Source organism: Fukomys damarensis, unplaced genomic scaffold, assembly GCF_012274545.1.
Source record: "Fukomys damarensis isolate Sample0158 unplaced genomic scaffold, DMR_v1.0_HiC HiC_scaffold_32, whole genome shotgun sequence".
Taxonomy (NCBI): domain Eukaryota; kingdom Metazoa; phylum Chordata; class Mammalia; order Rodentia; family Bathyergidae; genus Fukomys; species Fukomys damarensis.
The window spans coordinates 38,253,304-38,267,155 of NW_022900944.1; the positions used below are offsets into that span (position 1 = coordinate 38,253,304).

At 47.6% G+C, this 13,852-nt stretch overlaps 1 protein-coding gene across 1 annotated transcript; it reads right to left on the reverse strand.

Moving 5' to 3' along the window:
* Positions 1 to 8,684: 8,684 nt before the first annotated feature.
* LOC104852059 (chymotrypsinogen B) lies at positions 8,685 to 12,480 on the reverse strand. The gene is made up of 7 exons (XM_010609514.2): positions 12,415 to 12,480; positions 11,528 to 11,631; positions 11,346 to 11,425; positions 11,173 to 11,251; positions 10,903 to 11,083; positions 10,191 to 10,330; positions 8,685 to 9,769 (listed from the first exon to the last, which is right to left on the reverse strand). Exons 1-7 carry the CDS (start codon positions 12,464 to 12,466, stop codon positions 9,326 to 9,328), a joined length of 1,080 nt encoding a protein of 359 aa, XP_010607816.1. The 5' UTR covers positions 12,467 to 12,480; the 3' UTR covers positions 8,685 to 9,325.
* Positions 12,481 to 13,852: the final 1,372 nt, after the last annotated feature.

Consider the following 13,852-nt stretch of genomic DNA (forward strand, 5'->3'; position numbering starts at 1 on the left):
ACACACACACACACACCTGTAGTGAAGACAGATTCTAGACCCCTGGCATCCTAGACAAGCTCTGTACCACTGCACTCTGCCCCAGATCTGTCTCCACCCTTACAGTTTCACTCCCGTATTTCTCAAATCTCTGCTAGAGAGAACCTGCAAATCAGCTGTCTTCCTTCAGAACATCATTGTGGTTCATCATTGGGGGGAGCTTTGACACTCTCACCCCCCTACCTTGTGCCTGAGTTGTCTGTGTCCTGCCACCATGAGAGGTGCCAGCCAGGCAGTCAGTGACCCAAGTCCAACCTTGCCCTTTGTTTTCTGAAGCTCACTCTCAGCACCAGGGCTCCACACATGCTCCAGGGAACAGGCAGGGTTAGGGGGAAGCAAAGCACAGCTAGCTCTGCAGTTTTCACATTGATCTCTAGGTGGCACTCTTGTCCCGAGCCTTTTTCACACTAGGGGGCGCTCTGACTCAGGCGGGTTTTATACTAAGTGAGAAAGTCACTAGATTTGTGCTTGCTACTGCATTTCTATATGAACTAAACCTTACATTCATTTGTAGATAAATAGTTGTCTGCATTTTTTGAGACATGGTTTCACTTTGTACTTCAGGCTGGCCTGGTAGTCACTCTAATAGCGCAGGCTGGCCTCAAATTGGAGGTGATCATTCCTAGTCAGACTCTTAAGTGCTAGGATTACAGGCATGCACCATCTTATAGGGCAAAAAAACATGTTCTTTGCTTTCCCTGGGAGCATTTCTTTGCTACCGAGGTGAGGGTACTTGCCTAGCAAGTTGTCTGTGGGTTCAGTGTGGGGGTGGGTAGGCAAGATGGTAAAGTGTATATTATGCAGTGGTACCTTGGTTCATGAAGGCTTTTGCTCAGGAACAATCTGATTCCCAACAGAAGCATTTAGCAAAATTATGTTTCTGTTAGCAAACTCTGCATCAGGTGACCAACAGGTCTATGGCCATATTTTGCCCACAATAGAATGTGGCCATCATTTCCAGAATCATGGAATGAATCAAGTTCACAAACCAAGGAAACACCACTGTATGTATTTTATCACAATTTAGGAGCCGAGGAGATAGCCCAGTGGCTCTGCACCTGCCTGGCAAGCTCCAAGTCCTAAGTTAGAATCCCAGTCTAGAAAAAACAATTAAACAAATAAATAAACAGACCTGCATGTAGTGAGGCATACATATATTCCCTACACCAGAGAGGTCAAGGTAGGAGGATCCCAAGTATAAAGCCAGCCTGGACAGTTTAGTGACTTAGTAAGTGCTTGTCTTAAAAAATAAAAAAGGACTAGGAATATAATTTAGCAAAGGCCCTGGGTTCAATTACCTATAACACACACGAGCACAAATAAAAATGAAAAATCTTAACTAAAATATAAATTATTACAAAATGTACATTAAAATTGATAGGATACAAAGATTAGTGCTTGGAGGAAACTTTCCAACCTAAAATACATTAAGAAGGAAGAAATATTGAAAATTAATGAACTAAATATCCAAATTAAAATGTTACAAAATAACAAATGGCCTCGCCTCAATTCCCAACACTACAACACAAAATCACAAACAAATAAACACAAATAAACTAGCAAAACAGCATTACCCTGATATAAAACCTAATAAAGCATCACAAGAAAAGAAAATTTCAGACCACTAATTGTCATAAATATAGGTACAAAAACCTCCCATAAAACACTAGCAAACCAAACCCAATATTAAAAGAATTATACACCATGACTAAGCAGGATTTGTCCCAAGCATGCAAGGTTGATTTAACGTTGAAAAATCAATCACTGTAATATACCACATTAATAGAATAAAGAAGAAAAACATCACATCATCACTTCAAATGATGCAGAAAAGGGTTTAGGACCAAATCCAACATGTCTTGATAAAAACACTCAGACAAGTAGTAATAGAAGAGAACTTACTCAGCATAATAAAAAGTATTGTAAAAAGAAAGAGTTATATAGGAGGTCTGCCCCATAGTGTCAGTGAGCACGTACAGATCCTGGGGAGCAGAGAGGTGGTCCAGACCAGTGCAGCTGTAGGCAGATCCCAGCCAGAGATTCACCCCAACTCCAGAGGCTGGGGCAAACCTGCACTGCCAAGGACTGCCCAGGAAAGAGCTGCAGAGGCACAAAAGCTTCAGTCAGAGGCCCACCTAATAGCATCATGATTTGAACCCAGCAATTGGTATACTGGTGAGCAGCAGAGAAATGGCCTCTTGGTGGCTTGCTGAGAATTGAAGAGCACTGGGTGAGCAAAAATTTGTCCCAATAAAAGCACAGCAGGCTGCATCTGTCGAAATGAGACACACAGAAACAAGTCCCAAAACCAGACTTCCAGATCACCTAAGGCAACCCTAAAGGCAAACAAGATGAAACAGTCTCACACTCAACAACCTGGACTCCCTGAACTGGCAACAAAGAGGATCTGGAAAAAATGAAGTCAGAAATAATTTCTCAGATAAAAGCAGAGATTGTGCCTTTTGTGCAATACATGATTCATATAAATCTAGAGTGGACACAGATTTTTTAAAATAGAGGACCTGAAGAACAAGATGGAATCCCAACATAGGAAATAAATGGAATCCATAAAACAGATGCAAACAGACTTCCAGGAGATTAAAAGCTCCACTGGGCCTGCCTCACAAGCACAAAGACCTGAGTTCGATCCCCGGTGCCAAAAAAGAAAATAATAATAATAATAATAATCCACTGAAAGTTTATGCAGCAGAATGAGTCAGTGTGAAGACAGAATTTCAGATACAGAAGATAGGATTACAACTAGTGACCAGGAAAAGAAAAGTCTCTTAAAAATAATAAAAGACCATGAGAAATCAATCTAACAACTGCTAGATGATGCAAAGACTGATCAGAGTCAATGAAGAATCAGGAAAGAGTGCAGACAACATTTTAAAAACCTGCTCATACAAGTAATGGCAGAAAAGTTCCCAACTAGGGGAAAACATTTTGACATACAGATAAGTGAGGCATATAGGACACTAACTAGCCATGATCAAAAAAATCTACACATATGCATATAATAGTTAAGATTCCAGCCAGGGATTTAGCTCAGTGGTTCTGCTTCCTGCCTCAGAAGCACAAGGTCCCAAGTTTGATCCCCAGTACAAAAAAAAAGTTAAGATTCCCAAAACCCAACAGAAGAAAATTCTACAAGCAGTCAGAGAAAAAAATCACACAAATCATGTGCAAAGGAAGCCTATTAGAATCACAGCAGACTTCTCAACACAAATCCTCAAGACAAGAAGAGCTTGGAGTGATGTATTTCAAGCCCTAAAGGAAAACAGCCTCCAACCCAGACTAATGTACCCTGCAAAACTATCTTTCAAAATTGATGGAGAAATAAGATACTTTCATGACAAAGAGCACCTTAGGAACTTCATGAATTCCCAACCAGCACTCCAAAAAATTGAAAGCAATATCCTAGGAAATGATATGGAGGATCTCAACCCCAGGAAGCCCAGCAGAATGAATCCATCAGTCATGACAAGAAATTAAATGCAAAGGGGGAGAATCCAACAAAAAGAAGTCATGACAAGGATAAGTCAATACATATCAGTTATAACCATCAAGACTAATGGTCTCAATTCACCAATCAAAAGAAATAGATTGGCAGAATGGGTCAAGAAGCAAGATTCAACAATATGCTGCATACAAGAAACACACTTAATTCAAAAAGAACCTCACAGACAAAGTTAAAGTGGAGAAAACAATACTCCATGTCACAGGAACCCGAAAAAATACAGGAGTTGCTATCCTGTTTGCAGATTAAGTGGATTTCAAACCAACACTGATTAAGAGAGACAAAGAAGGACACTACATCCTTGTAAAGGGAACAATCTAAGAGGAAGAGATGACAATCATAAATATATATACACCAAACACTAGTGCACCCAACTATATAAAACAAATACTAATGGATATGAAAAATCAAATCAGCACTAACACAGTACTAATGGGGGACCTCAATACCCCACTGTCACAAATAGATAGATCAATTAAACCAAAAATAAGCAATGAAATACTAGAATTCAATCAAACTCTTGAACAAATGAATTTAACAGCTGTTTACAGAGTGTTCCAGGAAAGGAAGACGTCAAATTGTCATTATTCACAGTTGACATAATACTCTATATAGAAGACCCCAAGAACTCCACCAAAAGTCTTCAAGACTTAATAACCAAATTCAGTAAAATAATCTGATTATGGACTGAAACCTCCATAAACTGTAAGCCAAAGTTAACACACAAAAATCAATAGCTTTTCTGTACATGAAAAACAATCAATTCCTTTTGCAATAGCATCCAATAAAAAAAAACCAAAAAAAAAAAAAAAAAAAAAAAAAAAAAAAAAAAAAAAATCAAAGACCTCTACTCTGAAAACTACAGCACTTGGAAAAAAGAGATTGAAGAGGATATCAGAAAATGGAAAGATTTCCCTTACTCCTGGGTAGGAAGAATCAACATAGTGAAATGGAAAATAGCTATACTTCCAAAACTGCTATATAGATTCAATGCAATCCCAGTTGAAATCCCAGCAGCATACTTCACAGACCTTGAGAAAACAATCCAAAAATTCATTTGGAACAAAAAGAGGCCTAGAATAACAAAAGTAATTTTAGTCAATAAAGAGAAAGTAGGGGGTATCAAAATCCCCAACTTGAAACTATACTACAAAGGTACTGTTAAAAAAAAAAAAAAAAAAAAAAGCATGGTACGCGCAACGAAACAGACCTAAGAACCAGTGGAACAGATTAGAAGATGCAGAAACAACTCCAGACACACTCAGCCACCTCATCTTTGATAAAGGAGCCAAACCCTCACTGGAGAAAAGACAGCCTCTTTAATAAGTGGTGCTGGAAAAACTAGGTTTCAACTTTCCAAAGATTAAAACTAGACCTGTATATCTCACCATGCACTAAACTAAAATCAAAATGGATTAAAGATCTAAATATTCAAACAGAAACACTAAACCAGATGGAAGAGAGGTTAAGTAGAACTCTTGAAGACATTGGTGCAGGAAAAGATTCTATGAACAAAACCTCAGTTGCCAGTGAATTAGCGCAATGCAACAAGTGGGATGTCTTCTTACTAAAAAGCTTCTGCACAGCAGGAGAAACGAGCAACAGTGTGAAGAGACAAACCACAATGTGGGAAAATTTTTTCACCAGCTGTTCCTCAGACAAAGGTATACTATCTAAAATATAGAAAGAATTTAAAAACATCACACCTCCCAAATTTAAAGACCCAATCCAAAAATGGGCATCTGAAATGAACAGACATTTCTTAGGCAAAGTTCAAATAACAAATAAACATATGAAAAAATGTTCAATAGCACTGGTCATTAGAGAAATACAAATGGAAACCATGCCGAGATTCCACCTCACCCCAGAAAGAATGGCTGCTATCATGAAATCAATGAATTAATCAATGCTGGTGGGGCCGTGAGGAAGGAGGAACCCTGCTCCACTGCTGGTGGGAGTGCAGACTGGTGCAACCACTGTGGAAATCAGTATGGAGACACCTCAGACAACTAGGATTGGAAGTCCCATTTGACCCACTTATCCCCCTGCTGGGTATCTTCCCTAAAGATTTAAAAGAATCATATCATTGTGGTATATGTGCACTATGTTCATAGCAGCACAGTTGATAATAGCTAAAACTTGGAAGCAGCCCAATTGTGCATCAACAGGAGACTGCATAAAGAAAATGCGGTTTGTTTTATTCAATGGAGTACTATTCAGCCATAAAAATGAGAAGTTAGAGACATTCATAGCTAAATGGACGGAGAGCGAGGCAGTACTCTTAAGTGATACAAACAGGACACACACGTATAAATACCGAATAGTTTCTCTAAGTGAGAAAATGAAAGTGTAAATAAGGACTACAAGGTACAATCGATGATGTGAAATAGGAAGAAAAGGTGCAAGGAGGAAGGGGAGATGGAAAGGGTGGGGGAAAAGAAAGATGGGAACGGAATGAACATGAGAAAAAGAAAAAATGGAAACAAAGTCTTTGTAGGTGGGAGGGGTGGAGGGGAAAGGGGCAAACATGAGAACCAAGATGGATTATGTAAAGGTGCAAATTTCCAACAATGAATGTCGTTATATTGCATACATTAAACGTACCAATAAAATTAATTTTTTAAAAAGAGTCGGTGGTGAAGAACTGAAACTTTCCACAAGGATAAAGCCCTACTTCGAATCCTCTCAACTCCTGATAAGGTATAGGTTGTCCGCAGTTGCTAGTGCCTCAAGCAGATTTCCAGAACTAAAAGAAGGTTCTCTGGAACAGGAGATATAATCCTATGGAATCTTAAATTATCTCTAGAAATTTCACAGTATACGGCCAAGAACTCAATTTTTTAAAAAATGGCTAGAGGGCCAAGGATGTAGCTCAGTGGTGCCACTGCCTGCCTCACAGGCAGAAAGTCCTGAGTTCAGTCCTTGGTAGCTAAAGAAAAAAAAATGGCTAGACACAAAGAAACAATGCAACACATGAAAACTCCAAGAGAAGTAATGAGGAAAAAGATTCACAGGAAATTTAGACAACGAAGATATTGGAAATCAACTTCAGAATGACCACTTACTGCGTTTAAGGAAACAAATAGTGAAGTTGAGAATTCAGCAGACAACGAAAAAGAATTTTTAAAAAGACATGGAAGGAAATTCTAAACTAGAAACCTATAATGCCTAAAATTAATGATGTGATCAATGGGTTTAATAGCTGAAGATAAAGTATTGTAGAAAATAACCCCACAGGAAGCACAATGAGACAAAAGAGTGAAAAGTAAACCAAAGAACATAAGGGTCACTTGAGACATAGACGGAGTCTAACAAATGCCTGTCACTTTCCTGAGATCACTGTAACAAATCTTCTCAAACTTAGAAGCTTCAGACAGCGAACACTTACTCTCTTACAGTTCTGGAGGCTGGAAGTCCGTACCGAGTGCCACGGCGCTACAGTGACGGTGTCAGCAGGGCCATGCTCCCCGGAGGCCCTAGAGGAGAAGCCATCCCTTGCTTTTCCCGGCTTCTGGGGTCTGCTGGCGACCTTCACCTGTGGCTGTATCAGGCCTAACTCCGTCTCCATCTCCACATCGCTCTCTCTGTGTGTACAAGTGTCTCTGCCCATCTTACAAGGACAGCTGGAGTTGGGCTTGGACCCCGCTCACACAATCCAGGAAAATCTTCCCACCTCCAGACCCATGATGCGATTGTACCCACAGAGCCTGTTTTTCTTTATGGGGCTATAGATTTTGGGGGGGCCCCGATTCCAACAGTTACGCTACGTAGGTCTACAGTTTCTTATTACAAGAGAAAATGGTTTCTAAACAATATTTGGAAAGACGATAGCTGAGATATTTCAAAACCGGTTTCACCAAAATAAAAGAAAATAGATAATAAACAATAACTGTTACGGTTATTGAATAATAAACAACTGTATAGATGTCTCCCCAAAGCCTCATGTGGACACAGGCTTGATCTAGAGTGTGTGGAGCTGGAATTGATTCACGATGCCATGCTAGGCTCAAGGGCACCAGAATTAAGGGTGTGAGAGCTCCCTGCTCTAAGTAGTCGGAATAAAATAAAAGGGCAGGGAGACACCGTTAACTCCCTTGTTACCTTTGCTGCCTTCTGTGTGCCGAGCTGTTTCTGCTCTGCCTTGGCTGTTTATCGTCCCCGCCTTGGAGTTGGCTGATTATGGACTGAAACCTCTACACACTGTAAGCCAAATAAACCCCTTCCTCTTTAACATTGGGTTACTGGTATTTTTGTCTCAGCAACAAAAGAAAAGAAACTAACAAAACCCTGTTTTTTGATCTGCAGTTTCAAGAATCTCTAAGAACTCCAGCTAGCATTAGACCAAAGGAAACCAAACATCACAGCATGACAGCTGAAAAGGAAGATAGCAGAATTAAAAGAACCCAAAGAAAAACTGTAAAAAATGCTTTTAGAAGCAACAAGAAATCCGAGCCTCTCAAGGAAAGGATGGAAGGCTGAAGACAAAGAAATACCTTCAAAGTCCAAACACATATGTTCATACCTACATCTATACGTGACACGAACAACCTAGAAAATTATGGGTGAATTTTTGAAAATTAATCCCAGCTACTTGCAAGGAAGGTCAAAAATTTGAGGCCACTTGGGCAATGTCGGACCACTCTGTCTCGAAATAAAAAAAAAATTAAAAATTTGGTCTGGGGAGGAAGCAAACTGGTAGAGAGCTTGCCTAGCATTTGTGAGGCCCAAGACCCCGAAGGTCTATGTGAGTGACGATATTTTCAGACAATCATAAAAGATAGGAGAATTTTCTCCAACAAATTTTCACCATACTATAGGAACAACTAAAAGACAGATCCAGACGTGACCTCAGATGGAAGCCGGGCCTGTGGTCATGGAGAGGAAGGAAGAGGTGAAGGACTTTGGACCCACACTGACAGGTCGTGAGGTCCACTGGAGAAGCTCCCGCTGCAGGGGGGGACGTGGGAGCTTCAGTAAGGCTGACAGCACAATGGGTCAAAACCCTGAAACACGTCTAAATCCACAAGCTCACAATGGTTCTAAAGCATAAAAAGAAAACTAACTGGCCCCCCGCTGAAGGGTGAAAATGAACAAAAGTGTTGTCTTAAGTGTTGGATAAGGAAGAAAAATGCTTTAAATTGCATGTTCCGTATCAGCAGCTGCGAGCCTACGGCACACGTGCCAGAGCAGGCTGTTTGTATCGTTTAAGGCTCTGAAAGGTTCCCCATCGCTGTTCTACGTGAACTGAGCCCTTGGGTATTTAAAATGCGGAGCGGGGAAGGCAGCTCCATGGACTGTCCCCGGGGACAAAGAGAAAGAGGCTAAGACTGAGATCCCCATTTGCAGTACCTCCCAGGATGGATGGGTGCAGGCTCTGAGCACCGAGTCCAGCTGACCTCAGCACAGAGACAGCCAGTCCTGCCCCTGCCCCAGGAGACAGCCAGCTCCACCCACGCCTGGCCAGGGACGGACCTGAGGGTGCTCAGGCCTCTAGAGCCAACTCCTGCATCGCAGAAAACACCGAGGACAAGGAGGGTAGGGAGCTGCGGGGACACTGGAGCTGACGGAAGGTGGCCGGGCTGGCACCTGAGTCTGTGTGCAGGGGGAGCAGGGCTGGGGCCGAGGCGGACAGGATGGAAGCTGAAGGCCATTCCAGGGCTCTGGCTGCGGGGAGGCTGAAGGCAGGAGAGGGACCTGGAGCCTGCGGAGGAGGCGGAAGCCTTGAGCGGAAGCTGTTGTGGGCCCGGTGCCGCTGACCCTTCAGGGCTACGGACTACAGAGCCGGGCAGGGCCTCGGCCTCCAGAGAGCTCTGGGGGTGCGGCCGCTCCGGCAGGCGGTGTGGACTCTGTGTGGGGGACACAGAAGGACCTCGGCCGTCTGAGAGGAGAGCTGCAGCCCGGTGAGGGACCCGATGCCACGCTTGGTGGCTGATGTGGACAGTGCAGTCCCACGTCCCCAGGGGTCACACAGTGAGACACATGCAGTCGGTGTTTCTGAACAGAGGACTTTACTGGGGATCCGTGGTGTAGGGGGGGGCAAGGGAACTCACTGTTGGCCTCCAGGATCTCCCGAACCCAGCTCACGAGCGCAGTGACTCGAGCGTACACACCGGGAGTGGAGGTGTCACAGGTGCCACTGCCCCCGGACACGATGCCTACCAGGGTCCAGGCTCCATCCTTCTGGCACACCAGGGGGCCCCCAGAGTCGCCCTGCAGGGAGGGAGAGGACCTGACTGCAAGCCTGAAAGGGCAGCCAGGGCCCAGGTGCCTGGGCCAACTGAGGCAAGGTAGGGGCCATAGGGGTGACAGGGGTGGGCACAGGGGCTCTGCCCAAGCTGCTTCCGTCTGGGTGCCGTGCAGTCCAGCTCCCCGCCTACCCCTGAGCACCCTGTGCAGGTGGCCTCCCCTGTCTAAGCCTGGCCGTCACCTCCCGTGCCCTGGCACCTGTGCTCCCGGGGCCGGGTGAGGACTGAGCCCCGTGGGTGGCACAGCACAGGCCTGGGCGGGGGAGCTGCCTCGGGGTGCCTGTGAGCACCAGTGGGGCCTACTGAGGAGTGAGGGCGGGGGAGAGTGGGGAGCCCAGGCCTGTGTGCGGGGTCCCCGTGTCCCTCCTGGTTCTCCCAGACCATACCAGGCAGGAGGAGACGCCGCTGCCCCCAGCGCAGATCATCTGGTCAGTAATAGTAAAATAGTCGCTCAAGTAATTCTTGCATTCTTCAGTGGACACGAGGGGCAGAACCGCCTGCTGCAGCTTGCTGGGGGTCTCACGGGCTGCAGGGACAGCGGGACGAGGTGAGGGTCCTCTCCCCACCCAGCCAAGGTCTGCCTACTGGAGAGATGGCTCTGCTGGAGACGCCACACAGGGACTCATGCATCCGCTGAGGGCTCCCCTCTGGGGCTCTCTTCAGGAGCTTTCTGTCAAGTATGCATCTATTTGTCCTCACTTTATTTATGGTTGGTAGATGTTTTAAATATTTCTTTGTTCTTAGGTGGCACACAAGAATTGTATCTGTTTTGTTTTGTTTTTTGAGACAGGGCCTCACTATGTAGTTGAGACTGACCTGGAACTCACTATGTAGCCCAGGCTGGTCTCGAACTCACAGCGATCCTCCTGCCTCAGCCTCCCAAGTGCTGGGATTACAGACGTGTGCCACCAGGCCCGGCTAGAATTGTATCTTTTATAAGGGCTTTTGTTGGTTGTGTTGTTGTTTTGCTTTGTTGTTTTCTCGGCTTCTTTACCCACTTTTTTTTATTTTAAATTTTTAAAAAAGTCATTTGGATCACACATGGGGAATCCTGACCCAAGCAGCTCCTACCCCAGGGAAAGGCCAGGTCACACTCACAGTCGAAACTGGACAAGCCCCAGCCAGTGGTGACACACAGGGTCCCAGGACCAAAATCACCACAGGCACAGGGCAAGCACACAGGGGACACAGTTAGAGTTAACTGTGCAGGCGTGGCCAGCCTTATGAGGGCAATGTCGCCAGAAGCATTCTCAAAGCTGAAATCTGGGTTGGGGAAAACCTGAGGGCAACAACCGCAACCCCGGTGAGGCCCTGGAGCAGCCAGGAGACGCAGCCCTGAGGGACAAGCGCCTGTCCTCTGGGCCCTACCTCTGCGATCTCCAGGACCTGCACGTCCTCCTCACCAGAGGCCAGGTCGTACTCCCCAGCCACCACCACGTCAGACGTCCTGGGCACAGAGACAGGAGGGGTGGGGAACGGGGTGGGCACTGCCCTCCCTCCACAGCCCAGCGCTGGGAGCAGAGCCCGGGACACCTGCTCACCTGACCTGGCAGTGGGCGGCGGTGACCACCCAGTACGGGCAGATGAGGGAGCCCCCGCAGAAGTGAAAGCCGGTTTCGTCCTGGGAAGGAAGGAGGGGAGGTCACAGCTGCCACCTGGGCAACAACGCCCCAGCCTGGCCAACAGCCCAGCATCCCACGCATGTCCTGGGTCCCCAGCTCACCTGCAGGGACACCTGCCAGGGCCAGGAGCCAGGGACAGCGTCCTCACCATGGATGATCCTGGCCAGGCCACTCAGCACAGGCGGGATGGCGGGGCTCCCACAGTCTGAGAGGAGGGAGAGGAGGGGCTGTGTCCAGGCCTGACTCGCCAGCCTTGCAGAGCTACTGCTTTCCACCTCAGCCCACCCAGCTCAGGATCCCCACCCCACAGCTGCCTCCTCCTCCTCTGCAAGGCGGGTGCCCTGGCTTCTTCCAAGCCTTAGGCCCCAGGTTCCCCCACCTGCAGCCTGCTCACCCCAGTCGTCTTGCACAGGTGCAGAGGGACTCGGCTGTCCCCACCCGGGCCTGTCTGCCACAGGAGAAGACAGCTGGGCCTGATATCAGACTCCATGGGCTTGGCCTCTAGGTCCCCTCCCGGCCGTGTGGCCTGGGACCAGGGGCTCCACAGTGTTCTCAGCTGCTCAGGGGGAGCAGAACAACGCTGACCGCACAGGTCACCGCGCATCTGTCAGGCAGGCGGGAGCGGCGGGTGGAACTCACAGCTGTGACCACGTCCTGGGGCCTCCAGAGCCCAGACGCTAGGCCGAGGGAGGGTGAGAGGGCGCCGGTTCACAGCACCGGTGCTTCTGGAGCCACCAACCACGGCTGGGCCAGTGCATCTCTTCCACTCCTTTTGCAGGGAGCGAGGAATCTGAGAGCCCCTGAAGGACCTTCTCCTCCCTGCAGCCTCAGGTCCCTCAGCCTGGGTGAAGCCAAGGGGCTCACCTCCGGTTGGGGACAGAGCCCCAGGTTCATCTGGTGGGACCCGGCTGTGGGGGTCATGAAGGTTTAAGGCCCCCTCCCCTCCCCACATTCTCCAGGCCTGGGGGCCCCGGCTCCCCACACTCACCATGGGCGGCCCCTAGGAGGGCAAAGCAGGACAGAAGCCAAAGGGAGACCATGGTGCTGCTGTCAGGGAAAGTGGTGTCTCCCTGTTTTGGGGCCCCTTTTATGTCTCCTAGTGTCCCCTAAACCATGCCCAGCCAGGGAGGCCTGAGGGCCACCCCCACTTATCCAAGGACCTTGGGCGATAAGTGGGGGCCAATTTTCTCTCTCAGCCAGGCTGGCTCAAAGCCTGGAAATTCCCAGCCCCTGGAAAAAGGACATCTGCCCTGTGCCCACTCCACCTGCAGCCTGGGCAATGCCATGGCCAAGGCCAGTGCCAGGGCAGGAAACTGGGCCCTGCAGAACGCAGCTCACAGACCCTTTGCTGGCAGGTGAGGCGGGGGACCCTGCTGTTACCAGCACCTGGAGGGCGGGGGAGGCTCCCAATCCTGAGTTAAAGGCATTGTCCTCGCAGAGTTTCAAGGAGTCCCACCACTGGTGGCTGGGGCCTAAGAGTTCTCCACTGCTGGCCCAGACACTGACTGTGGACTACAGGGGCTCAGGGTAGAGCAGTTCAATGACCACGGATCTAAAAGCAAGGCACTGTGCAGACGACTGAAAATAACTAGGGGTCACTTAGTCCCGGCCCACTAAGCAGTTTCAGTGTGGAGGGGTGAGAAGAGTGGCCCAGGCCTCAGCATAGCAAAGCAATGCCAGGCTGTCCCTTCTCTGTGGCACTTAGATCTCCCTTCGCAAGTGAAGGCAGCAGTCTCTCTATGAAGCGTTAGTTTCTTGTCAAATGGGGCTTTGATGCCACACCAGAAAATGACAGAGAACAAACTCCTCATTGTCACAGGACAACATGACAGGGACGCCTGACACACAGGCATGAAGTAGAGGCCATGTGGATTCCCAGGACCCAGCGCTGTTCCCAGTGCTAGTGACATGACCACTCTACACCAGGCAGAACAGAACTCAGAATTGCAGAGGGTACGGTGACAGTAGTAAGATGCACTGTGTCCAGCTGAGTGACAGAGAGGCACAATCAGGGAACTGAGGCTTCCTCTAAGGTCCTGGGCTCTGTAGTCACCAGGCCCACGTCATCCAGGCAGAGCCTGATCCATGTGAGCAGAACAGTGGCACTGGGCTTGTTACGGCAAAGCTGTTATTTGAACTTGATGCATAATGAAGTTTCCTTTGTCCTTATCTTACAAGTTCAGCCTAGTGCTGTGTCTTCCAGCAGGGAGGAGTCACCACATCCAGCCTGTGGCTGAGAAGAAGCTCTGGCGGGTAGTGACCATGTAGTACAGGGTCAGAATCCTGGAACTCCTGGACCCCCATCTTTGGGGACTGAGGGCCCAGCTCCGCTTTCCCAACCAGTCCCAGGGCCTTCCCACATTATTCCTGCAAGCTGATAGCCTACGTGTGTCACCAAACAGCAGCCCGATGTGAGACCAAGAATT

Coding starts and splice junctions, on each gene's coding strand:
- LOC104852059 (XM_010609514.2), bottom strand. CDS start 12,466: ATGGTCTCCCTTTGGCTTCTGTCCTGCTTTGCCCTCCTAGGGGCCGCC. Junction 11,084..11,172: donor AGGTCCTGGAGATCGCAGAG/GTAGGGCCCAGA, acceptor TGTTGCCCTCAG/GTTTTCCCCAACCCAGATTT. Junction 9,770..10,190: donor GCGGCGTCTCCTCCTGCCTG/GTATGGTCTGGG, acceptor CCCTCCCTGCAG/GGCGACTCTGGGGGCCCCCT.